This window comes from Corvus brachyrhynchos, unplaced genomic scaffold (genome assembly GCF_000691975.1).
Source record: "Corvus brachyrhynchos isolate BGI_N302 unplaced genomic scaffold, ASM69197v1 scaffold255, whole genome shotgun sequence".
NCBI classification, from domain to species: domain Eukaryota; kingdom Metazoa; phylum Chordata; class Aves; order Passeriformes; family Corvidae; genus Corvus; species Corvus brachyrhynchos.
Genome location: NW_008238358.1, coordinates 3,665,933 through 3,692,973, shown reverse-complemented (window position 1 = coordinate 3,692,973; position 27,041 = coordinate 3,665,933). Strand labels below are relative to the sequence as shown.

At 36.2% G+C, this 27,041-nt stretch overlaps 1 protein-coding gene across 1 annotated transcript in view; it reads right to left on the bottom strand.

The window, feature by feature from the left end:
- Window positions 1-27,041, bottom strand: part of TTN (titin) — a 242,421-nt gene that overhangs the window by 203,282 nt on the left and 12,098 nt on the right. The window contains exons 10-42 of the mRNA XM_017735567.1: window positions 26,108-26,245; window positions 25,234-25,371; window positions 22,771-23,046; window positions 22,540-22,659; window positions 21,192-21,467; window positions 20,858-20,923; window positions 20,130-20,388; window positions 19,474-19,534; window positions 19,147-19,359; window positions 18,282-18,424; window positions 17,427-17,629; window positions 17,083-17,313; window positions 16,283-16,527; window positions 15,339-15,562; window positions 15,075-15,239; window positions 14,803-14,971; window positions 12,590-14,280; window positions 12,215-12,496; window positions 11,680-11,946; window positions 11,264-11,536; window positions 10,893-11,156; window positions 10,533-10,793; window positions 9,736-9,996; window positions 9,079-9,342; window positions 8,725-8,985; window positions 8,300-8,560; window positions 7,603-7,863; window positions 7,375-7,516; window positions 7,120-7,285; window positions 6,686-6,917; window positions 5,829-6,113; window positions 5,616-5,741; window positions 3,368-3,556 (exon numbers count right to left, since the gene is read on the bottom strand). Coding sequence (XP_017591056.1) covers window positions 3,368-3,556; window positions 5,616-5,741; window positions 5,829-6,113; window positions 6,686-6,917; window positions 7,120-7,285; window positions 7,375-7,516; window positions 7,603-7,863; window positions 8,300-8,560; window positions 8,725-8,985; window positions 9,079-9,342; window positions 9,736-9,996; window positions 10,533-10,793; window positions 10,893-11,156; window positions 11,264-11,536; window positions 11,680-11,946; window positions 12,215-12,496; window positions 12,590-14,280; window positions 14,803-14,971; window positions 15,075-15,239; window positions 15,339-15,562; window positions 16,283-16,527; window positions 17,083-17,313; window positions 17,427-17,629; window positions 18,282-18,424; window positions 19,147-19,359; window positions 19,474-19,534; window positions 20,130-20,388; window positions 20,858-20,923; window positions 21,192-21,467; window positions 22,540-22,659; window positions 22,771-23,046; window positions 25,234-25,371; window positions 26,108-26,245 — 8,413 coding nt within the window. The remainder of the gene's footprint in view (window positions 1-3,367; window positions 3,557-5,615; window positions 5,742-5,828; window positions 6,114-6,685; window positions 6,918-7,119; window positions 7,286-7,374; window positions 7,517-7,602; window positions 7,864-8,299; window positions 8,561-8,724; window positions 8,986-9,078; window positions 9,343-9,735; window positions 9,997-10,532; window positions 10,794-10,892; window positions 11,157-11,263; window positions 11,537-11,679; window positions 11,947-12,214; window positions 12,497-12,589; window positions 14,281-14,802; window positions 14,972-15,074; window positions 15,240-15,338; window positions 15,563-16,282; window positions 16,528-17,082; window positions 17,314-17,426; window positions 17,630-18,281; window positions 18,425-19,146; window positions 19,360-19,473; window positions 19,535-20,129; window positions 20,389-20,857; window positions 20,924-21,191; window positions 21,468-22,539; window positions 22,660-22,770; window positions 23,047-25,233; window positions 25,372-26,107; window positions 26,246-27,041) is intronic.

The window sequence follows — 27,041 nt, the reverse complement described above, 5'->3', positions numbered from 1 at the left end:
AAAGCTTTTAGTATCTGATTCAAGAGTAATTTTTGTTACTGCTTTGGCTTGTGCTTCTTTTGCTAGGTAAGAATAAAGTTAGGAAAAGGATTAGGTCAGATGTTTTGCAGGAATAAAAAAATCCTTATACTTAGGGGGAAAACCCCAGTAATTAGTATTGATAGAATATGCTGTATATTAGTACTAAAACAATGCTATTAAACATGAGTGATTGCACATTTAAGAGCTCTGTTCCTGTTAGGCTAATTCTAGGTAACAGTTAAGCCTGTGGGACTTCCATCTTGATCCACAATGACTAAAAAAAGCACATCTTTGCTTCTAATTTAGAGCCTTAATTTGGTAAGTAGCAGCAGAAGATTATGTAAAGTGCTTTTCACGGCTCTATAGTGAAGAAAGAAAATTTCAATAATTAAGAGCCAAATCAACAGGATCAACGCCTTTCTCATTATTCATCACAGTTTTCTGGCCTGATTCCTTTGAAATCATCAGAAATACTATCACCTGTAGTGATAATACATTTTTTGGGTCTTCATTACCAGTAACACTACTAACATTTTAATACTTTGATGTCAGGAAGAGGTGGAAGGAGTTTTAGCAAAAAATAAATAGTTATATATTAGGAAGAGCGAAAGGTAGAAAACAGTTCATTGTTGCAGTAATACAATACTTGCACCCATTAATCCTTTCAAGTACATTAACTTATATTGCCAACTTTGGAATTGGAATCTTGGATTTGTTAGAAACATGCTGGAGTTTGAAATGACCTGGTATCTAATTCAACATTGCATCTGACATTCTTTTCTTCCTTAAACTCCAGCTCCAGGAATTAACAGAATATAAAATTTCCTACAAGCCTGTTTTGCTTTACATCTCACTGCATATCACAAAGGATATGGGGAATAAAAAGCCTGAGACATCTGTGACTTTATGGGAAGAGGCACAGAGTTACAATACCAACTTCCCAGTACTGCATGTCACTTGTGAGTAGAGCTGTAAATGTGGAGGAAAAACTCCAAAGCATTATTATTAGAGCTTTCTCAATTAAATACTGATAATAAAGGAAATATGAGTGAGCTCTAGGCAGTTAAAATGAAGCTGCAAAAGGTAAGTGATAATGTTAAAAGTCAGATAACCACCTTTGACTGTTAGTACTGCAGAAGTTGTTGTCCCTCCATAGTCATTATACACAGTACAACTGTATAGTCCTTGATCTGTCAGCTGGACATTTAGGATTGTGAGCAGAAGAACATTCCCATTTTGTGATATCTTCAATTTTTCAGACAATTCTATCTTTTCACCTTCATGGGCCCAAAGAAACTCATAGAATTCATTTTCTAAGGCACATATGAACTGAGCAGTGTCACCACACTTCACAGTTAGGTCTCTGAGTTGCAAGAGAACCTTTGGAGGGACATCTCTCTTTTCCTGAGAGGTCTTCATAGAGATTTTGGTGCTCTGAGATGTTTGAGAAAGGACTGTTGTGTGCATGGCTTTCATTTCTTCAACTGATGTAGACTTCATGGTCAAACTTTCTGACACGCTTTCAAAAACCTGTACACGCAATTCCTGTGATGGCTGTTCCACTGATTTAAATTCTTTTTGATAAGTTTCAATGTTCTTCTTTGTGAGAGGAGAAACGTGAAGTTCTGATATAGACTCTTTTACATCTTTCCCAGAACTTTGCCTATCTAGGGCTTGCACTGTGTAATCAAGTAACAAAAACAACAACATTAGTATCTAAAGAACTTGACTGAGCCATGCTCTGAACAAAATCAAACAGCATGGGGGGGTGAAAATGAATGATCTTCATTTGAAAACACAGCATGCCAGATGTACTACTCTGTTGACACAGAAGTTATCCATTCACATGAATGAATGACAAGAGATGCCTAAGCTAGTCATGCAGTTGATACTCGGTGCTTGTCTCTTCTTTCACTAAAGTGGTCCATTTTAGTATTGGAAACTTATGGCCCTTTCAAAGGAGGTGGTTTTTTTTCCCCCCTACAGAATAGTGCAAAATACCTCAGTCACTGCTATAAAGATCACTAAATCACTTTTTAAAAAAAATATGAATGCCTTCATTAAAGCATTGTTGTTCTTTGACCTATATTGAGATACAAACTTGAAAACTTCCAGATGTTACAGCTTAAAGACAGGAAATGAGAGTGGATGGGTTACTGAGGGTACTATTAATGTTAGGTGGGAAAGAAAAGGTGTGAAACAAGCGAAAAATTAGTAACAGCATAGAAGTGTGGTATACAACATATTGAATCCCTTTGAAGTAAAAATGGGGCTTTACCTTCTGCAGTCACTGTAAGTGTAGCTGTACAAGTTGTTTCTCCAGCACTATTTCTTGCCTTGCAAGAGTATTGGCCAGCATGCTCTAAGAAAGCATCTACTATTATCAGTATAGCTGTGCCTGTAGACTCATCAAAGTGGAAAACTAAGTCTTTTTTTGGCAACATGAGTTGTTGATCATGAAACCACTGGATTTTTGGTTTGGGCCTGCCAGAGACTCTAGCATGAAATCTGACTGATTCCCCGCTGCATACCCTGCAGCTTGAAATAGGCTGGATAAAGGCGGGCCTTTGGCCAATAGATTCCTTCTTAAGTGAAACAGATGAAGAAACATGCCAAGGGGACTCTGATGTAACTTCTTCAACCTTTTTAAATCCTGAAAAGAAGCATGCCAACTTTTAATTTCTTACCCTACACTACAGTAAATTTTCTCTCTCATTCAAGATTTTTTTTCTAACTTGCAACTTAACAGCATGAATTATTTTCATTCATCATTTATAAAATCTATTGCAAAAAGAAAACAAAATACTTACGGTTAATAATATCAAGGACAATATAGAACAGCAAATTCTTCAAACAATATTTCTGCTCTAAAACTTTGATCAATGTTCCATCAGTTCATATGAATGTAAACTATTTCTTTTCAGTTGCCGGAGTACCTGCTACATACCTTTATTTAAGATGTTTTTCAACACTTTCAAAGTAATTTATTTTGTACAAAAACTCCTACTAGATTGTCTTCACAGGCAAATCAAAGAATGTGTAAGCAAAAAACTTCCATTAAAAAGAAGGTTTTTACCATCTTTGGTGCGTGACAGATTCTAAGACTAGAGTAAATGAAAAGGGGGGGCATGGAACATTGAAAAATTTTGAAATACATTTTTATGTCAGTGACACATATTTTGGAGACATATATGTATGCTGGGGACATTGTATGCAAAATGGTAGCGATTAATTGAGTTAAAAGACACCATGACAGACAACAACTCACATATAAGCATCAGTGTATATTAAGATGATTATTGGAACATGACCTGAACAAGACAACTTCTTTAATTGCACAGTGTACCTTCTAACTTCAAGGTAGCAGTGCTGGTCACTTGGCCTACAGAATTACTCGCCACAAAGGTATAGATTCCTTCATCCTCTGGATAAGCTTCAGCAATCTCCAGCTGGTAAGTGTCTTCAAACTGAGTCATTCTAAAAAACCGTGATGGCTTGATCTCCTTCTCTTTGCTGTACCAAGAGACTTTCAGATCTGCTCAGGCAAAAGAAAGAAAAAAAAAAGGAGTAAATGATGATATTCTACTAGCAAATAAACACTATTTTTGTATTTATAGCTTTCAAAAATCTTAAACTCAAGTATCTAACTTTAAAAGTGCCTTGTAATTATTCTCATAAAGTATGATGATTGGAAAGTAACCTACTTGTTTCTTTAGATTTTGATTTGTGTATTGGAAATACTTGTATGGCAAAACTGATGCTGGTGCAGACGTATTACTGAGTAAAAGTAATTGTTCCTTAACTCTGTTAGTGTAAAAATTTAAAAATACTTTGCTACTACTTAAATCAGAGAAAGTATCTTTTTAAAAATGTGATTTTGCTACAATTGCATGATTAAACAGGCTATAAAATATCTAGCTTGAACTAGTCAGGTTAAGAAATTAGAACATTATGTTGCTAAGCACAGCACCTTCCCTCTTTTTGTTGCAAATATTACATATTTCTCAAGAAAGATTTATATATTCCTATTTAAAATGTTGTATTACTTGTATAGATTCTTGTAGACTTTGGAGAGAATTGAAGCAGAGTTTAGCCTTTCCTCTCCACCTGTCACTATGCTACATCATGATTCATATGTTGTTACTCAAATTGTATGCTATTACTGTTATCAGAAGGCTGTTTTCTATAGCCAGTTGCACAATGTGTATCATTAAACAACTGTACTTGCAATCATGTGTTACCTAACCTAGTATAAAAGGTTTTTACAACACAAGTGAGAGGTATACAAATACATTTGGCTAGAGTATTCAATAAAGGAAATTTTCAATAGGAATGATGTCTTCATTGCAGGGGTTGTCAAGCACTGGAACAGGCTGCCCAGTGAAGTGGTTGAGTCACAGTCCCTGGAGGTATTTAAAAGCCATGTAGATGTGGAACTTAGGGACATGGTTTATTTCTGGACTTGGCAGTTCTGGGTTAACAGTTGGACCTGATGGTCTTTGAGGTCTTTTCCCACCTAAATGATTCTATGATGGGTGACCTAGATGAAAGGATCCTTATATTTTGTGCTGTAAATGCAGCTTCCACATTCACATGAATACAGTTCTATTAAAAAAAGTTACACTAGCATGCATTGCACAAAGAGTGGGCCAGTCTTTCCAACATACATTTTCTGAGTTTTAGCAGCACTTCTAAAGCTGAATCAGATTTGTTGTAAAGCTTCTTTTTTAAAAAAAAACCTGGAGTTTTATTTTAAGGGATGGAAATGAAAATTATATATGTTTGCATATATAACCAATTTATAAGAATTTTTATAGAGCTGTCACTCAGAATTATTTTTAAATTTGGAGGATTTTTATCTTAAATAATTTTAAATTCTTTGGCTTGTGAACTGGATCTTACTCTGCAGTTTACTATGTGAATATTTTATTAGTTACTCAAGGCCATTTGCTAAGTGAAGAAAGGTAGCTTTATTTGACTGTATGTTAAGGAAAAAGATATTTTAATTGCAGACTGAAATTCTATGTCACTAAGTCAAGAAAACTTATTTAAGTAAAATCTACACTTAAAAGACAATGAAGAAACACTTTTTATGCTAGGAAAAAGAAAGTAACCACAGTTTAGTGTTTGCAGAGTGATACTTAGAAATATTGGGAGAAAGGTTGAGTCACAATTTCAGTCAGTTAGTGCAGTTAACAGACATGGCAGTGTGTGTCTTCAGAAACTTCATCATGTTCATTTGACATGGTAATGCTTTTCCCCCATGAAACTCTACATTTTACTCACTGACAGAGTTTTCCAACATCAGTTAGCATTTGAAATGCTGAGACATTTCCAAAGACAAATTTTGTAAAACAGATCTTCTTTTTTGAAACACTTAATATGCTTATGATAGTTTAAAACTTCCATGCTTGACGCCACCTCTGACTTGCTTAACTGAAAGTAGTTAACAACACTTGGCTCTGTGTGTATATCAAATAACTGCACTTCTATGGTTAGACTGATCCAAGCATATACACTGCTGAATTTTTTTCTGAATTCAAGATGAAAAATTCTGAGAGATGGAAAGATGTACAGTATTTCATTAAACCCACCTGTCCCAGTAGCTCTGCACTGAAAACAAGCAGAATGTCCCTCAGATGTAACAGTATCACGTAGTGGTATTATGACAGCAGGTGGGTACACTGGCATTTCTAGCTCGGGAGAAACAACTTCTGGGACTAAAGAATAAAGGACAGAAGTGATTTTTAAAGATGAAGAATGAAAATTTCATTTCTAAAACATTATTATGAGCATGGGAAACTCACTTTCAACTGAAAGTGAAGCTGAAGTTGTAGCTACTCCATAGTCATTTTTTGCTTCACAGGTGTACACTGCTTCATCTTCAGGGAAAGTTTCAATCAGCAACAGAGTATATTCTTGTGCATCATGGAGAAATTTGCACTTGAAACCTGGAGAAAGCTGTTGATCATCTTTGTACCAGGAAATTTTGGGCTGGGGTTTGCCTGATACAATAGCACAAAAGCGGGCAGGTTTGCCAGATTCCACAGTAGTCGGCTGTAGCTCCCGAATAATCTGGGGTGGCTCTGGAGCTGAAAATTGTGAGGAAGCGAGGTGGCAAAGAGAGAGAGGAAGAAGAAGGAGAGAGAGAGAGAAGTCTCATTATTGATATTATTAGTGATTCAAAACTATTTGCAAAGGATTAAACAAACAAAACTATCCCCCTTATTATTCCTAATCTTTTGTGTCCGTGAAAATCTGCCCTTTTTCTTGATACAGGGGGAATGATCTAGGAGCAAGTGCCTTAACATAATTGGCTGTTTTGGTGTAAGTGTTTTCTGGCAAAATGTGTCCAAGAATTGTTAGGTTGATCACTCTGGAAAGGCATATCTGTCCATATGAGCAAATTAGTTTTCTTTAGACTGGAGAATTTTCTGGTCTAAGTAAATACAGTGGGAAAAGAACTGCCATGGTATTTTTATCCACTAGCCAGCTACTTCAGTAGGGCAAGGAACATCCATGTACATGAAGAATTTGGTAGTATTCCCGATGATCCTTTTGAAATTTTTTTTCTTTCAAGAGTTAGAATTCCAGAGAAGCTATATAAAAATCAGAAAACCATTGAGTAATAAACAGTCAAAACATTGGCTGTGGGGCCACATACCATTCACATAAAGAACAACAGAACTTCTATTCCGTCCTGCAACAAAAGTATATTCTCCAGCATCAGAGTAAGTGGTTTCAAAGATGCTCATTCGATGAACTCTCCTTTCCACCACATACTTGTATCTTTCCTCATATTGGAAGTTGATCTCAATACCATCCTTGTACCACTGTGGTTCAATGTCATCTTCATTGACTTCAAATTCAATTTCAGCTCTTTGTCTCTCAACGACCTTTGGAAAAGTAGAATAAATAATAGAAATAATATTGTTTTTTCCTATGGTCTCACTTTCCATTTCCTAGATGGAGGTTCTGACCTTATGATTACAGATTTTTGTGCTATGACTCTTGCTGGTTAGATATTGTTGCTCCTCCCTTGCATTATTCTTTGAGTGACAAAGCTATGAAATACTTATTCATCTGTATAGGCCTTACCTGAATATCTTTCTGGGCACTTCTGATACGAATGTCACGACCTTCCACTATCAAATTGGCACTGGATGTGTTTCCACCTGCTACTACAGTGTACTGACCAGCATCAGACATCTTTGTGGAAGGAATGATGAGACGATGGACATATTTCTCTCTCTGAATTTTCAACCTGAGCACACCAGAAAAGAAAATGAGCTAGCTATTTCCTGGGGAAAAACACACACCAAAAGTAAATATGGTGTAGAAGCAATAATTTACCTATCACCTATCTGGAGTTCTTGCCCATCCTTCATCCACTGGACCTGAATGTCAGGTTCTGAAATTTCACATTCAAAAATAGCCCTCTTCTTCTCCACCACTTTGATGTCTTTAATATGCTTCCTAAACTCAATGTGACGAGCTAGGGCAGAAAATAATAGAATGAGTGCCATGATGTTATTTAAGCCACCAGAAGTCACTAAATACGCAAATCAAGAGAGCAAATACCTTCCACATATAAAGTCGCTGATGAAGCTGCTTTTCCAGCAACAAAAGTATATTCTGCTGCATCACCAAAATGCACATTCCTTATGGAGAGGGAGTGTGTAAGCTTCTTTGTTCGTATCTGGCATTTATCAGTTGATTTTATTTCAACGCCATTCTTTAGCCATTTATATGAGATACCTTCATAATTGACTGTAACTTCAAATGTTATTGTATCTTTCTCTTCGGCATTGATGTCTTTTAGCATGGAGGTAATTAGGATGGCTAAAAGGAAAGAAATGGACATGGTTTGCTTTCTTCCATTCTGTTTTACTTTATTTTAATGACATGCTAACAAGATAAAGGATGCTTCAACTTCTTGAAGACAATTTTGGAAATATTATAAGGTAGGTTTTGTGTTCAGAATCAGTATTACAATTAAATCTCCCACAACTTCTGAATGACACAGGAATCCAAATTCTGTTTTCTATGGCGACTTGGCAATTAGGCATGTTGGCCTAAAAAAGAACAATGCAGGATCTGACTTTCAAGTTCACTTTTTCTAAATCTCTTTAAAGAATGTAATTGAGGCTATTTAGTGTTATTTAAAAACACCTCTACAGCTGTGCTGGCTTTGTCAGAATTTCATTTAGTCCATGTGTTAACAAAAACTCATAATTGGTAACCGTAAAATATTCTGGATAATTTAATTTTGACATACGTTTTACAGTCAGGGTTGCGCTGACTCTATCATTTCCACAGACAAATGTGTATTCTGCAGAATCTTCACTGCTTGTGTTCATGATATTGAGTTGATGGAGTTTCCCCTGGACAACTATTTTGAACTTTTCACTCATTTCAATCTCCACACCATTTTTCAACCAGACAGCAGGCACATTGAAATGAGAAACTTCACATTCAAAAGAGGCGGTTTTGGTCTCAGGGATCTCAATATTTTTCATGGTCTTTGTGATGTGTATGCCTAAAAGGAGGGCAAAAAAGACAAGAGAGAATTTTCTAAAAGTTGGTATGTTTGGAAGACTGCAAAAAATCAAGGGTAACAGGCTATGAAGCATCAGGTCAAGTTGCTCAGTTATGGTGTAAGCAATTCATACAACTACCTTCTTACGAACTTACAATACTTACTTTCCACAAACAGTTTCGCTTTACACTCAATTTGCCCAACAAGAGCTGTGTATTCCCCAGCATCATCAGGAGATATGTTATGCAGCATAAGCTTGTGAACTTTCCTTTGAGAGATCATCTTGTATTTATCACTTGGTTTAAGCTCAATATTTTTATGGAACCAACGGACAGGTACAGTATCATGGGAAACACTCAGTTCGAATGAGACAACAGCATTTTCCAAAGCAGTCACATCCTTCGGCTTTTTGATGATCTTGACAGCTAGAGGGAAAAAAGTTAGCAATATTCAGCACTTTGTATGATTTGAATTTCAAAACATGCATTACAGCAAACATTCAAACCAGACTGACTTACTTTCCACATGAAGTCTGGCATTTGCTCCTATTTTTCCAAGTTTAAAGCTGTAAACAGACTCATCGGTGACAACACAGTGTTTGATTCTCAGTGTGTGAACAGTCCCTTTCACTGTAATTTCATATTTGTCACTTGATTCAAGTTCAACACCATTTTTAATCCATAGAGCTCCTTTCACATCAGGGTGGGTCAGTTCTACACTGAAAACTGCCTCCTGTGATTCTGTCACTGTCAAGTTCTTCAGTGTTTTCTTTATCTTAACAGCTAGGGAAAAAAAGGGAAAAAAAATAGAAAAAACCCTTGACAAAACAGATCAAAATTAAAGCCCATAGTAAATACAATAATTTTAATAAAAGTGAATAATGGTGCTTCATAGTAATTTGTGCAGTTTCCAGCAAAGTGGTGTGCTGGGAACAAAACAAGGAAGCTTTACTTGTAGCATCCATGAGAAATGTTTGGTTTCTGGGGTTTTGTCTGTTTGTTCTGTTGGTTGGTTGGGGGTTTGTTTGTTTAGTTTTTGTTGTTGTTGTTGGATTGGCTTGGAGTTTTTTATTTGATTTATTTTATTTTGCTTGTGTCTTAAGGCCTGGTCCAAGACATAGTGAGGGATGCTGGAATAAGTCTCAAAGACATCAGTTAGTTAGAAAAAATACTGACCTTCGACCTTCAGTTTGGCAGATGTCTTTGAGCTTGCTATTTCATAGCTGTATTCACCAATATCCTCCAGTTTTGTCGCAGGGATAATAAGCCGCCTCTTTACACCATCAGATTCAGCACGATACTGATCTGTCGTAGCTAATGGTCTACCATTTTGTAGCCACCGGCCCTCTGATTCAGGATTTGCCACCTCACACTCAAAAACAGCCGTTTGGGACTCGGCCACAGTCAGGTCATGGAGAGGCTTTGAAATGGCACCACCTGTTGGGAAGGAAAAGCACATTCATCATGTTGCTGTTCAGCTTCCCCCCATACCGAAACAAAAAGTAGATGCTGGAATACTTTGCCCTAACTTGCAGCCTGCCCATTGTCATTCTGAGCTCTGTGAAAAATCAGGAATACAATATGACCTGAACATTATAAAAAGATGTTTCTTAATTCTATGCTAGTTATTCTCTTTTATTTTATCATCAGCACAGATATACTGAGAGCACTCAAGACAAAACCCCTTCTTTTTTACATTAATTACATCAAAAGCATAATATAGCATTTCATACTATGGTTTTGATCTAGCAAAATACATTAACACTTACTTAAAAGATTTGAGAAGTCAAATTATACTAATCACAAAAAATAAGGTGAAAGGCAAGGAGAACATAAAAAAAAAAAAAAAAAGATAAACTAAAGACAAAACCCCCCCACTGAAACAACAGTATTGCTGAAAGTATGAAATACAGTATATTGGACAGTTTTTAAATCACAGTGAAATGAAAATGTTGGACTTTAACCTTACTAACCTGCTACTATAAGCTTCCCAGATGTTTTCTTCTCTCCAGCATAAAATACATATTCTCCTTCATCGTCTTTCATCATCTTCACCACCGTCAATTTATATATTTTGCCATGTGCTTCAATTTTATATTTAGGACCAGCCTTTATGTGTTGGCCTTTGAAATGCCAAATTACATCAATCCCCGAATGGGAGAGCTCAACCTCAAAGGACACATTCTGTGTTTCAGTGCAGGTGATGTCATGGAGACCTCTAATAATCTCAATTTCTGTAAAAAGAATAAATTATAAATTTATGAATAGTTTCCACAGTTTTTTTTTCAAAGAAATTATTTCACAAAGAACTGTACGTCTTAAAAGACACCTACGTTCAACTGTGACATTGCAGTCTGTTTCAACTTTGCCAACCATTAGTTTATAACGTCCTTCATCTGATGCATGGGTTGTGGTGAGCACTAGCCTCTGTTTAGTGCCTTTACATACAGCTTGTACACGTTCATCAGGCTTTATTTGATTATCATTTAGGTACCATTTGGACGAAGACACATCAGGTGCTGAAACTTTGCATTCGAGGATGGCTTTTGTTCCTTCAACTACACAAATATCTTTTAGAGGCACCACTATTTCCACACCTGCCAAGTTACAAAAATATTCATCATGAGAAAAACTATGCCTTTAAAAAGTAATCCTAAAGGAGTCAAAAATCAAACACGCCTTCAAAATCATCATAGTGACTTACTGTACACTGTGATCTGTCCAGTGGTTGAGAGCTCAAGATCAGGAACACTAAAAGAATAAGTTCCACTGTCTTCCTTTGTGGCATCTTCTATGAGTAACATATGTGATTGTTTATCCAACACAATATGAATGCGGTCACTTGATTGAATTTCTTGGCCATCTTTCATCCAGACACCTTCTGCATTTTCTAGGGAGACTTTAACTTCAAGTTGCACGATATCTCCCTCACAGACTTTTTGATCAGTAAGTCCTTGAAGAATTGCCATGGGACGAGCTGTGTAATTAAATGAAGTCAATTAATACTTATAAGAGGCAGAATATTGAACATTAAAGCATTATGGCATACAACGATATAGCTATAATACATGCTATAATATAGAAAATCTGTAATATATAGACGATATAAGAAATTCTTACGCTTCATCTTCAGTTTGCAGTGAGTCCTTTTTCCATCAACAACAAAACTATACTCTCCTTGATCATCTTTATTAACATCTTTAATAGTGAGGATCTGACGACCACGGCGGGATGCAATCACATATTTAAGATTAGAAGTGAGTTCAACATCACCGTGATACCATTTCCCCTCCACATCTTCTGGGAAAACCTCACATTCAAGTTCACCTGATAAGGATTCTGGCACTTCAACATCCTCAAGTTCTTTAATAAACTCAACTGCAGCACCTAAAGGCACATAATTACATTTGTGAATAAGCTTGATTAGATACTCCTGAAGAAAAAAATTGTTATTAAATGATCCTAAGGGAATAAATGTATATAGTGTAACCATTTTACATAGATAAATCTCTGAACTTTCATACTGGATTCCAAAAGTATGAAAGCGGCTCAACATTTGTTAGGGTGTTAGACATCTGTTTAAGTAGTTTTATTTCTTTCTGAAGCTGATTTCACTTTAACAGTATGGCATGGTATTGAGCTGTATGCTTCTTACCTTCAACAGTAAGCTTTGCAGTGGTTTTTATGGATTCATTTTCTACCAGTGCACAGCTGTAGTCATCAGCATCAGACATATCAATTGTTAATACAGAAAGAAAGTGAGCCTTTCTGTCTGAGTGCATCCTGTACTTGTCTCCAGAATGAATCTCAATTCCATCTTTAAACCATTTCACTTTGACAAAGGGTTCTGATGTTTCACATTCAAATGTTGCCATGGAGTCTCTTGCTTTAGCAACAACATCTTGTAACTTCTGAGTGAAGCTGACTAACTGCTTGGCTGTAAAACATTATATAATGATCAACAGAGCACTGACCAAAAGACATAACACACTATGATGAGCAGTAGGATAAGTAAGAGAATTGAAATTACCTTGTATTAACAGGAAAGCATGGCTAGAAGTTTCACCAGCTATATTGACTGCTTTCACCATGATACTGGCAGAATCATCAGAAGTCACATCTCTGATAACTAATTCGCAGACATTATCTTCAGGCCAGTACCAGTACACACGATCAGTCCTTTCAATCTGAACACCATTTTTGAACCACTGGCATTCAGGATCTGGTTTTCCCACCACTCTCACACGAAAGTGCACGTCTGTTCCTTGGGCTACAGTCTGGCTTTGAATTCGTTCAAGTATCTTGGGAGCCTCCATGCTTGGACTAAGCTCCACCTTCTCTGGTTTGAATGTTGGAATGGTGATTTTGCCTTCAGGAGGAAGTTCTTTCTTCTCTTCCTCTGGGATCTCTTTGGTCCAGTGAAGAAGTTCTTCTTTTGTCTTTTTTAACATTTCTTCATATGATTCATCTTTTTTGCGAGATTTAAGTTCCACAGCTGTAATGGCTTCATAGTAGCCCTCTTCTGTCCTACGCTTGAATTTACTTCGCAGCTCTTCAGATTCCTCTGAAAGCTTTTCATGAGTGATTCTTTCAGCCCTTTTCAGCTTCACCACTTCTTTGGTTGTTGCCTCTGCAGGTTTGTCTACCTTCTGTACCTCAAAGAGAAGTTTTCCAGGTTCTGTAACAACAGGCTCATGTTTGGGTTCAGGAGCACGACGAAGAACAGATCTGAAGTCTTCCCTCTGCTGGATCTCAAGTTTTACCTTATGTTCAATAAAGCCTTCTGGGTTCTCTGCAGTGACTCTCACCTCTCCAGTGTCATATGATTTGCAGTCCACGATATCCAGGTAGTGGATTCCATCATAACGGAGTCTAAATCTTTTGCTTTTACGGATGAGCTGCCCATTGAGGTACCAGTTGACCTTGGGCATAGGATAGCCAGTCACACGGCAGCGGAATCGTGCTGTTTCACCTTCAAGGACTCTTGCAGGTTCAGGAACCAAAACGATTTCTGGTTTTTGTTTTTCCTTTTGGTCCAGTGCAACTGCAGGTAGAGCACCCTCATGGGCCATTCTTTCTAACTCTTCAATTCGCTGGAGTCCCCTTTTGCCTTCTGGCAACTGGGATTCTTCCACAAGACTTTTCTCATCCTTCACAATCAGAGTAGCAGATGTATGGTCTGTACCATATTTGTTAGTTGCTCTGCAAGTAATCACTCCACTGTCTCTGGAATAGGCTACCCCGTAGTCTAGGCTACAGTACCCAAACTCATTGATCATGCGGAGTCTGTTAGCTGCTTCCAAGGGTTTGCCATCATGCAACCACTCCACCACCATGGTTGGGTCGCCAATTGGTGTAAGCCTGCATTCAAAGTGTGCTGGTCCAAATTGTTTGAGCCTTAAAGATGTCAGCTTCTTCTTAAAAAATGGTTTCTGTTGCTTTTCTTTGTCGTAGAGATCTCCTTCCTCCCATTGCTCTTGACCATAACGCAGATGGAGAGGTTCTAACTCTGGTGCTGCAATCTCCTTGGCTTTGTAAGTTCCTTTTGGAATTATTAATTTCCTTTCTGGTTCAGGTTCTGTATGTTCAACTTCAACATTTACTTTGCAGCGGGTAGTGTCCCTCCCAGCTTTATTGATAGCAGTAGCAGTATACCATGCAGCATCTTGCCTGGCAGTTGATTCAATTTTAAGGGCAGCTGCCCCTTTGGTTCCCTCAATCCTGAAATACAGAAAAAAATTCTAACTATTTTTCCCTTCTTTGTCATTCATTTTTTGTCCTTCTTCCAAATTAAGTCAAAGCCTCCAAAGGCAAATCTCTGGAGGTACTAGACATGTTGTTTATGTTTATGCATGTTTGGGAGTGCAGTGCCTATGAATCAAACAGATAAAGATAATAAAAACCATTCTTAAATTCAGTGGCAGTTTTACCTGCAGAGGTCTTCAAAATCAGAGACAGAGAACAGTTCAATAATCTCTGTGATGGATTTGCAGAATAGAAACTATATGAAAACACAAGCTGGAAAAAAATGGAGTGAATACTACAAGATATTTCATATCTGTAATCCTTGCAGAAATGCAAAAGCCCTTAGTGAATTCCTTCTGTGAAACTGTAGGAGGCATTTTGCAGGATGGTGATTATTAACTCCTTAACTTACATAAAGTATCTTAAATAAAATAAAAGAAAATAAAATTTGAATAAAATTTAAATTTAAATAGATTTAAATATAAAAAATTCTCTTACTTTATTTTTGGGTATTTATGAGGCACAATGATGTCACTGTTCTTGAGCCATACAATATCAGGATTAGGGTTACCAGTAGCTTTCACTGCCATCTCCAGTCTAGAGCCCTCCTTCACGCTGACATTTCTCAACCTTTCCACAAAGTGTGGTCTGACTAGGTCTTCCTTAGCTGAAAGAGCAAGGGTAAGTTATCACAAGAGGAAATGACACAGCCGTGATTTTAAATAAAAAACACTCATCAGACTGCTAAAAATAAAATGTACAGAAGATACCTTCCACAGTCAGTGTCATTGAGACTGAAGCTTTGCCTGCCCTATTCTGAGCAATGACAGCCCATTCTCCAGAGTCATCAGGCATTGCAGGAACAATGATCAATGACTGGGTGCCATCCTCTTTAATCACTATTTTATGGGTGTAGTCATTAATCACTTGTTGACCTGCAGATACACATGAGAACAGTTGCAGTCAAAACAGTTTCAATGAGATATCAAAGACCTTTTAAAGATTATTTGTTAATGAAAATGAGGCTGATGTACCATTATGGAACCAGTATGTCTCTGGCATAGGTCTGCCCACAACTTTTAAGTCAAATCTTGCTGTCTGTCCCTGTGAACATTTAAATGACGTAGGTTTCAGCACAAAAACTGGCTTATACAGTCTCTCTAGTTGCCCTTCATCAGTTTCTTCTAATCTCCGGGCAGGAGAACGAGAAGGAGAACTGCGGGCTGGAGACCGGCTTGGAGACCGCGGAGAGATAGACCTGGAAGGAAAAGATAAGACAGATATATATGACAATGTCATATAGCAGTGGACTGACATGATAAACAGATTTCAACCTTTGCCTTTCTCATAATTTATTTTAAAGAGCTTGGCTAATTTATCTATGTGAGAAATTGGGACAAAATTAATTTTTCTTTATAGTCAATTTTCTTTATGTTTTTGACAGGACTTTGTAGAGATGTACAGTGTTAGGACACACTATGGCCAAGGAAATTTTTGGGTTTTGGATAGTGCACAGATATGGGTGTAATCCTGTGTATGTTTGTGCATGGGTGTGTATGTGTATGGAAACTGAACACAGGACATGGCAATGCTTAATTTTTTCTGTCATAGAAATACAGCTATTTCAAGGGCAGGGAAAAATATTTGCACACCACACTAAAACTCCAAGTGCAGAAGGTATTTTTTCAAAAACATGAGTACTTTAACCAATAAATATGGTTATTGAGGTTGTAAATCTGATACTGTGGCTGGAAATGTACGTGAATGATTGTACTCTGGGAACTGCATTGCTCATTAAAAGCGAAAATCAGACAAAAAGCGCATAAATCTATATGAGTCATGAAAACAGCATTTAGAGCTTTTCCAGAGGTATGCAAACTCCAATAGCATGAGCTTATTTAACTGCTGTGTAATGATCTTTTGGACTGTCTATCACAGCAGATTGAAGTTTTGTAAAATTATATTATCGTGTACCTACCTATATCTTCTCATAACTTCAGGTCCTGGCATATAACCTGGAGTTGCTGTAGGTGCAACCGGCTCAACATAGAGTTTTGCTGAGCAAATGGCATTTCCTTTCATATTACTGGCAAAGACTGTATAAATTCCTTCATCTTCAGGTAAAACAACAGGCAAACGCAGAGTGGCGCTGCCATCTTGCAGAAGTTCCATGTGGTAGCGCTCTCCATGCCTTATACGTTTGCCATCTTTGTACCATGCAACCTGCATGGAAAGAAACAGTAGACTACTATGCAAACTCTCCTAAAGACAAAGATCCAGTGATGACTTATACATGCAAGACGTTATAACTTACTGTTTGTCAGCTGAAAAACATCACAGCCCATGTACGTGTGTTAAACATTAATATTTTTACTTGAAATAGGTAAGACTAAAGTAACATGTTTACACAACAATCTGAAACATGAGTTTTGGAGCTACAAACAGATATAAAGCCCATTTTGATGAAGGGCAAAGTAACCTAGACTGGACTACTACTGTGTTCCCCACTGGGCTAGGCTACCTCAGAGATACTCAGAATCAAGACTAACTTAATTGGTAAATCCAACTTACCTCTGAACTGGCTAACCAACCTAACTCTATTCTATTAAGGGACAAAAGGAAAACTCAGCTTGATATCAAACCAGAAGACTGGATTTCCTTTGAGAGTTGCTGTTTTCTATGCAGAATGTAAAAAGTCTGACAATGAGATGTTAAGGGATTTTTTCAAGTAGAGCATCAAAATATTTATTAAAAAAAATTTATACAGATGTGGGGTACCTTTGGCAATGGATATCCAGATGTCTTGCAGTGGAAGGTAACTCCTGTCCCTTCAAAGGTTCTGTAATTCTTTAATCTTAAATCAAATCCTGCTTCTACAGCTTCGGATTCAGAAATATCAACCATCATCTCCTCTCCATCTTCTTCAAGAAGTTCATGTAAGGTAGTCTTAATAATTCTGAGTTCAATTTCCTTGATAAGTCTTTCTTCAAAAGAAGAAATATGGAATTCCTATACAGAAAAGCAAGACCATTAGTTTTCTGTGTCAAATAATGACCTTGCAAATAAACTATTTGTATGGTAAAATGTCAGTACCCAAAATTAATACAGAGGGATAGACATACCTCATCTTCTACAAAAGTTCTGACCATCACTGTATCTTTTGCCATTTTCTTCCTGATTAGAGCTTGTTCTTTTTCATATTCTTTTTCAAAGTCACCATAGGAAATAGGTGGGGCTACCTCAGCCACTTTAGGTTCCTGTACGTATGCAGTCATTTGAGTTTGGTACATCATTTCTTGTGATTTTATGTAGGCTTCATAATCAGCTAAGAATTGAGAACAGATTAATTTTGATAAATTTTTTGGTTTTCACTGGATTGAATGGAGAAAACAAGTACAAACTTATTTTACTGGTTTTGGTGATTCAAGCAGACTTTCTATCTGTTTAGCCAATAAATACAAACAGCAACAAAATGCAAAGACTGATGTATTAAGATGAGCTTTATAAACAGACAGAAGTCTTCTTGTACTATTTAGATATCCTAGTTCTCAAAGTGGAAGCATCTGCCGAGATTATTTTACAATTTCTTCACCATGACTCTGTCTCCTGAAAATTTTTGTACATTTTTACAGGACAAATAAAAAAATTAAACTAGCTTCTTTCCCTTTAAGATAAAAAACTATTAATTGATTAACCTTCTTTTCCCACATCACTCTCTGAATGTCTTATCCTGTCATGAACATGGCATGTCAACAGAGGAAGGTTCCTATAACTACACATTCTAGCAAAGAATAAAGTCCTTCAAGGGCCTGATGTCAGATACTCTTGCAGAAACAAAGCTGACAGATCTCCCTTTATGTTTCTTCAGCTGAATAAACTAAGCTGCAAAGAATTTGCAGCACAATTTAAAATCTTTTTTCCCATTTTGAAGTTAATTTTAAGAAATATTGTTCCCATTGCCTTAATCTAAAATGTACCTTCTTCTAGTAAGGAGACCGTTGCAGAAGCTTCTCCAAGTTTATTACGAACAACAATAGTGTATTCTCCGGCATCGTCGGCAAAAGTCATGGAAATTTCAAGTTTGCATTCCCCAGTTTCTTTTTTGTAACTCACTTTGTATCTATAGGAAAAATAAAAGTAAAAAGTCTGTAATTCTGGACAGGCTTTTTAGTGAATTTGCTTTTACTTATACAGTTAATGAGACACACTCCTAACTTGTACAGGGCACAAAAAGAGAAACTTTTGCAGGCAATTCTCACTGAATGAATCTACAGAGCAGTGTATGAAAAATAACCACGCTGAAACTAGAGTACTGGACAGCTTTCTTTTTGTTATCACTAAATAAATAGGATACAAACAACAGTACTGAAATATGAGAGGTCTAGTTATCACACAAAATATAATGGTATATTCTGTGTGCACACAGTTTGTCCTAATATGGATCATCATAGCATGATTATTTCAAGAATGCCACAAATGTGGGTTTTTTTCTCAGCTAGAAAGCATGTTGCTTTCTACAGACAACACTTAAATAGACAGAATGCAAACATTGCAAAGACAGACTAAAACAAATGCAAAACTTCCTGATTTGTTTATAAGGAAAAGTAGCATATCTCATTTTATAGTCTTTTGAATATTTATGTTTTAAAACTTAGCAGCCTTTCAAAGTCACACATTAAGACATGATCCTATAACTTTTACATTAAGAAAATAAAAATGTCACAGAAATCAGGGTATGTTTTCTGGCTCAACTTAAGTAAGGGAATCAAAATTATGACATTGCCAATTAAATATGCATAAAAATTATGTTAAGATAGTTTTTGTGCATGGTATTCAAAGTACCTGTAGCCAGTTGTTAGAGGAACTCCGCCTTTTTTCCAGTAGACATGTGGCTTTGGATTGCCCCCTACTTGGCATTCAAAAATAATGCTCCCACCTTCAATTAATTTATGCACCATGGGTTTTCTTATGAAGAAAGGAGGTACGGGTTCTCCCGATACTTCCTCTGCTGCAGCAGAGACATCTTCCATTACAATGTCCTTTGTCTCCACATAGCTGAAATAAGATTTCAGTGCAGGTAAGTGAGCTGATGTCTGAAGCTCTCATAAAACAGGATGCAAGAACCTAATGACTGCAGTAGGAGCAGTCTGTTTAGAAAAGGAAATTTACCGTTTCTCTTCTGTAACAGCCTTCTCAGAAATGGTTTCTCGAGTCTCAATTTCTTCAGTAACTACAAGGAAAATTCGATATAGTGGATTTTAAAATACCTTAATAGGCCTTAAACAATGACATAAAAAGAGTTGTAGAGTTGACATAAAAAGAGTAAGTAGTTGGCTCAGGGGGCTTGCTAACTCCACCAAGGAATTGAGTTAAGAGTTTCCCATTATCAGCCCATTATCAGCCTTTTCCTCATATTCTTACAGCCCTTTTACCTAATAACCCTGAAATACAACTCAAGCCATGAGTTTTAAATGTCTACAATACATTACAAGTAATAGACAGTTAACAAAATTATTAACTTCCTACAGTGACAAGAGGGACTGTCCTTGAGTTGCACCAAGGGAGGTTGACTTTGAATATTAGGAAACCTTTCACCAAAAAGGCTATCAAGGGTTATCAAGCATTGGAATAGGTTACCCAGGAGTCACGTGGGGCTAACTTTTAAATACCATTTCCACCCTGGAGGTATTTTAAAGACATGTAGATTTGGCGCTTATGGACGTGGTTTAGCAGTGTACTTGGCAGATTTGGGTTAATGATTGAAATCAATGCTCTTAAGGTCTTTTCCAACTTAAACAATTATGTGATTCTATAAATATACTTACCTTTTACATGTAAGTGGCAAGAAGTACTGACACTCCCAGCCTTATTGGTAGCAGTGCAGGTAAATCTTCCACTGTCCTCTGCAAAGGCTTCACGAATCACAAGGCGAGCAAGCCCTGCTTTGAAAGTGATCTGAAAGTCCATCGAGCTCTCAATTTTGTAGTCTTCCCTGTACCATGTCACTGTAGGCTGAGGATGACCGGATATTTGGCACTCCAGAGTGACAGACTCACCTTCAGTCACAGTCTGATTTTTGAGGCCCTGTATGATAAAAAATAAGTATCACAGTCAGTATATATTTTCAATACTAAACATATATTTAAATATTTAAAACCTATTTGAATGGAAAATTTAATGTCTAGTTCAAAACAGTGATCTGTGAAGCAATGTATGCAGGAAAAGAAGAGGGGTATTTTCCAAAGGGAAGTATTTGAAACTGGATTTTAGGATCTCTGAACACTGCTGTTATTAACAAAATGAAAAAGTAGGTTCACACTTATGCAAATAGATCTACCTACTATGTGACATAATTGTGAAGAGTCACTACCATAAAAGACATCGAGAAGAGTTTGTATCTGAGATAAATTATATGGCTGAGTAAATCTAATACAAAGTTTAAAAAATTAAATAAAGCCAATTTTTAATGGTTAGGTATTCAGTGATAAAAGTTAGAAAACAGAATGGGTGAAAATCTAGTGTAACTCCCCTAAACTACATACAAATTACTTACTGAGACTAAGGTGGGTGGAGTAGCAGGGATTTCTGCAGGCACAGGAACTCTGGCAGTTTCTGTCACCTAGGTTGTTTAGAGAACAATTAATGAACAAAGTCAAGGACATAAACAGCATAATTTAAATAAGAAAATAAATCAGGGAATGTGGACTCTTGAAAGTAACAGGTAAATATTAGGTCCTTACAAGGATTTGTGTAAACCAATGAAAAGATAAAAGGCAGCAAAATGCTTTAGAAGTGGAAAATTGCAATAAGAAAACAGCAAAAAAGTAAGGCCATTCTATATTTTTAAGATGAAAGTCAGTCAGACAGAAATTTGCTTAAGAACATACCTTTGCTTCACCTTCTTTATGCAGCATCAAGTGTTCTGTCCGCACTGCTTCACTTTTAATCCTTGTCTCCTTTTTAGTCTCAACATCATAGTGACTCTTATACTTCTCAGCAGCTTCTCCAAAGGGAAACTGTGGAGGGGCGACTGGCTCTGCTTTTGTCCTGACTTCGTGAGGCTTTAGCTGAGGTGGTTTCACAGGCTTGGTGATCTTTTGCACAGGAGAACTAGCTGATAACTCTTTCTCCAGAGTAGCCATGGCAGACCCAGCTATTGAAACCTAGGGAACAGAAGAGAAAGAGTTACATCTTTGTTGTTGTCTTATTTTCAAAGGAGAGAGTGCATTTCTTGAGCAGATTGCATATGGAGCAGTTGTTTCCTTAGTTACTTGGTTTTGACACTGCAAAAGCTATATGTGAAAATAAGAGTATTAGGTTGCAGTAGTAGAATACCATAGATATAATACCCTTGTATTATTTTTGATCTAACATTTAAATATTTTCTTTTTCACTGCAGAATTTGATCTTTCAATGGTCAAGAAGCTCTTAAGTGTAGCACAAGAAATGTTCTCTCCATTTGCTCACTTGAAGCCTTAGATTTCCATTTAATCAGTCTAATATTGGAAGAAAGATTAGTAATAATTATATAACTTCCAGTGATTAAAATAACTGAAGAGATTTCAAAACCTTATTATAGGTGAAATGACTTCTAAAAAAATGCACAAATATTTAATAAAATATTTATGACAGTGTTTAATTATGTTTGGAGGAAAATAATTTTTAAATTCCAGGTGAAGAGAGAAAATATGCTTAAATGAGAAAATTAATTAACTGGGAAATTTTAATATTATGTAAAGGAGTCAAGCAGAAGAGTGGAAAGACTAACATTAAAAATGGATAGTGTCATATTACACAGTCAGTCAGGATTTTTTCTGTTTAAAAAATTAGCTTAGTATGTATTAATTAGCAAGGAAGAATAGAGCAGTATGCAAGTGAACTGATACACATAATAAGATTAATGAAGGATACTTCTGCTCTTTAAAAAACATAACTTGCATGACAAATATCTACAATTTCACTATATGTCACGAAGTACTGAAGCTGCATCCTCAAACAGTTTATAAGATTAGTTAAATAACTAATAATAACAACAAATTCTATTTTAGCAATTTGTCTGTTTACAGCAGTATTCTTTATTAGTCAAACAAGCCAACAAAAATAGCTGTAAGGAGTATACAACTCTTCTTCTTGGGGAAGGACCACACTGGAGTGTGTGAGGAAAAGCCAGATGGAATGGGTGACCTACTGGCTATTGAAAATGAGCATGTTCCTCTTGGATACACTTCAGCTTACCTCATATGTATGATCTGGTTTAGGAACAGCAACTCTGGAGACCGTGAAGTGAGGACTTGCTGTGCGAGGTCGCGGGGGTTCAACATGAATTGTTTTCTCAATTTCTGTTGTTCTTTTTATCTAAACAAAGTAATGAAAAAGGTTGTTGAAAGTGATGCTGTTCTTTAAACTGAAACAGATTTCACTGGGACATAGATTCTGGAAAGAACATAATATAAAAAAGAGTCTAACCTCTTTTGATATATGAACTTCCTGCTTTTCAGGAGCTGAGATATGTTTCTCAGGAGGAACATAGACTGTTTTAACTTCTTTAGTGACAACATGACGTTCTGCTGGGGCCTCAGAAACGTGGTCTGTTACAGTGTGCTCTTTATAACCATATTCCAAAGTTTTCTGCTTTACATAAGCTTCATCTGCTTGTTCTGGTTGCCAGGGTGATCGAACACGTGCCTGATCAACTGCTGCAACGACTGTAGCTACAGCTTCAGCCTTTTTCCCAGCTTGAGTCTACAAACAACATCAGCAGAATTTGTACACGTATTCATAATTATATTGAAAACTTGCATATATGACAAATAGTTATAATGCTCAGTATATTCCAAAGAGAGGGTGTATGATTGTGTAAAAGTAATGACGAAAAGATCAAAAGTATGCACCTGTAAATACCCTTAAGAATCAGTAGATTCAAAACCATATATGTTCTCTAAGTGCTATCTCTGCACATTCAGAATATATCTATGCTTCTGTGTTTTATACATATCAATATTTGTCTGCAAGCCCAATTTTAATACTTTACAGTCACACTTGTGTCCACTCTTCTAAGAGTATACAGGTATGTAAACATGCACATAGTTTTAAAGTATGCTCATCAGCTCCATATAACTCTTGCAAATGTAAAAAATGCATCTAGCATCTGATGTAAATGTATTTACTGAGAAGCAGACCCATAAAAATTTTTACAGCAGGTATATCTCTTAATTCAGTGCTGATCTATTTTAAAGGATTTTTCAGAAGAAGGGAGACTGAGATGTCTGATAATTTGGAAATAATGCTTTTGTATCAGGACTTCTGTTTGTTTCTAATAACTCATAAATACTATCAGCTTCTGTGTTATTGGGTCCAAACTTCTGCCCAGTCAGCCAACAGTAGATAATAGGGTGACTCTTACTAGTGTTTACTATTACTGTCATAACTGATGTGGATGTAGCAACAGAGCATATGATATGTATGCCTTGTAAATGGGAAAAAAACCCCTAATAGATCATTTCATATTGATTTTAAAATCATTATCAGCTTAAACTAAAATTACTTAGGTGAGGCCAAAATGTGATCATTTATAGAGATTTTGTTTTCTTATCAAAGTATTGTTTAGGTAACAGGGACCTCTTACTCAGTATCACTGTCAATTTCAAAGTAATTTTTTATACTGACTTGAATTTGGCCCTAAATTTACATCATCTAACAAGGGACTCAAATTGCTTAGCAGTCTGACTCCTCTGAGTGAGTTTTATATGCTTTGCTCATTTGCTTATATTTTATAGAGGTATTTTATGAATGTATTACACTGTAGATTTTAAATAACAGCTGTTGGCAACTATGCTATTCTTCCACACATAAGAGTTCCTGGCTGTATTGTAGATCTTTCCTACTGTGGCAGGCCTATGGGAACAAAGCAGTGCCAACAAGTGTCTGATGGTAATAAGTAACCAGGTGGACAGACCTAAATGGATGTTAAAGTTTGTGTTGAACAAAGAACAATTCAAACCTCAATAAAGAGAAGTTGTTTCAACTGACAACCACACAGTTACAAGGAATCATTGGGTAGAAAAAATATTTCAGACTCAGAAATTTGAACAATAAACATTACTTAAAAGCCATTGATAGAGAGGAGACTGTCACAGAGAAATCAGACTACGGCCTAAAGTGTGACATTTCCTAGCAGGATGGAATATAAACCTCACCTCCTCAGCACTAGAAACTTAATCATACTGACTCTTACTTGACAATCAACCCACTTAATGGGTATGTTTTCAGGAATTCGAGACCATTCTGTTTTACCAAAGTAGTTCTTAAAAGGTGAGGTTTGCAGACAAACCAAATTGTAATCATGTATTGGTTGTCATTTCTTCTCCAGTTCTGGACACTGTGACTGGTGCTTTTGTTTTAGCAATGGTCAATTATTTTTAGAACTAGAGTAGTTTTCTCAGCTTTCTTTTTAATCTGTTTTTTATAGCAGAAATAGAAGCTTCAGTTGCATTCAGTCATGAAAGATACTTGAACAATGAGAAAACATTTTGAAATGGGAACAGGGAAGGAGAATTGAGGGTTAGATCCTTGTGCACTGCACACATCTCTGTGTTATCTGTATACTGATAAGTACTGTTATACCCTCGCACCTATTTAAATAAAAGTAATTATTTAAAAGAAATAAAGTTAAAATGCATTTCAGGAGTCAGTCAGTCCATTCCAAACATCAGTCAGAAGATAATTATAAGCATCCTGTTAATGGAAACAAGAGAAGAAGATCAAGGTGAAATAATTTAGTCTAATTAGCATTAGGTCTCAAAGTTTGTAAGTGGGATTATCTTACAAAAAATGAGCTGGAAATGCAGAGTTAGTTCTTTTTGAGGAAAACATGAAGTTTGTAAAGAAGAAAGGATAAAACCCAAGTATGGTTATAACAGTGCTATTCACCTTTTCATGTGTTATGCTCACTTGTTCTTGTTTGGTGGCAACTCTTTCTTTACTTTTCGATATTATGACCGGTGGTTTAGGTTTATCAGTAGTAATTACTACCTTAGGTACAGAAGGTTTCATATCTTCCTTTCTTATCTATTTTTTATGGTAAAGAAAAACAATAGTAATTGATTATGCCTGTTGTCAAGATTACACAACTTTTTTGGAAAGCAGGATAATGTTTCTAAATGTATATCAAGAAGAGAGAGAGAGAAACGTCTTCAGACTTTGTACTCAAGTTATAGCCCATCTTATATGCTGAGAGAAGTTCATGCAAAGTCATTAATATATTGCATTAATTTTTATGTGAATGAGAGAAGAATCTTTGTACTTCCTAGTTTGTGATAGATCATTATGTTTTGAAGAATCCGTTTGTGCAGAAATTAGTATTATTGACTTAATAGCTATCCCCATCCGTTGAGTGGCTCCACAATATGGTCTAACAGATGTATTCAACCTTCTCACAAATTTGAATTTCATTAAATAAAACTCCACACTACATATCATACCATGAAAAATAACCTTTAAAATTTATATTCAGAAATCTACTTCCATAGATGAATTTGTCATTAAGCATCAGATGAAATTCTGTGTACCGTGGCAATAAAAGCCTTAATGATCAAAGGATCTGTAAGAAGGGCAGCTGCACTCCTCTGCAGACAGAGCTGCTATGAGGTCAGGAGAACTGGACCTGCAGAGATTTTTGTCTGGAATACCTTGTTTAAGTTTTTGTTTAGTAATCTTCTCTTTGTAAAGAAGGACAGCAAAGTTATGTAACAGATTTTGTAAACCAGAGTGTCACAACGAACTAAACATTGTAACATTTATTTACCTGTTCATGAGCAATGTGCACTTGCTCATGTCTGGTAGATATTTCTTCTCTAGCTCTTGTTATTCTTTCTTGTTCTTTGGCTTTGTCTGTGGCAATTATTACTTTGGGTACTGGAGTTTTCTCTGGTTCTTTTCTCACCTGGACATTTACAAATAAAGAACTTTAAATTATATTTTATTTTAAAACATAAGGTATGGAATTTTCAATATATTTGGAAAAGAGCATAGAAATTAGAGGGAGCAAAGATGTCAAACTGCATTTTGAAACCATCTGGTCTGGAAACAATAACAAAAGCACGATGGACTTTTTATAAAACATTTAACATAAAAATAATAAAACATTCCGCAAATGCTTGATACTTAAAGCGGTACTAAAAAAAGATTGGCTCAGAGAAAAACTGTCCTGCATTATAATCACTCTGAGAAAGTGTAGTATATTAAAAATAAGTTTTAGGAAACTCTCAGTTTGAAAAGATTTCAAATGCCAAGTTCAGATTAATGCCCAGGTGGATTTCAGTTTCTCAGTGCTTTAAAGAGAGGTTACATTTTCTTCTTCATGCATTTCTACTATAATGCAAATGTAGCATTCTCTATAAAAGCTGGTCTTCCCTTAAATCACATTTTTCTGATAAAACACCTGCTAAAATAATCTGAATTCAAATCACTCATCAGTGTTTTCAAAACTGATTTCAATGCAGAATGAGTTTTTCCTTCTTTTTTCTGACCCACTGTGCTGCCAACAAACAAAGCAGGTTACAAGTGGTAAGCTTAGAGACAAAATCTGAAACACCCCCCCCATAACAAAATATGAGAGATAGTTTCTACTTATTCTTTAAATGATCAAGAATACTATCTAGTAAATTACCATATAATATATGAAAAAAAAAAAAAAGAGGTTTGTCTAGGTTAATGTTTTGCAACTTCATCTATCACAT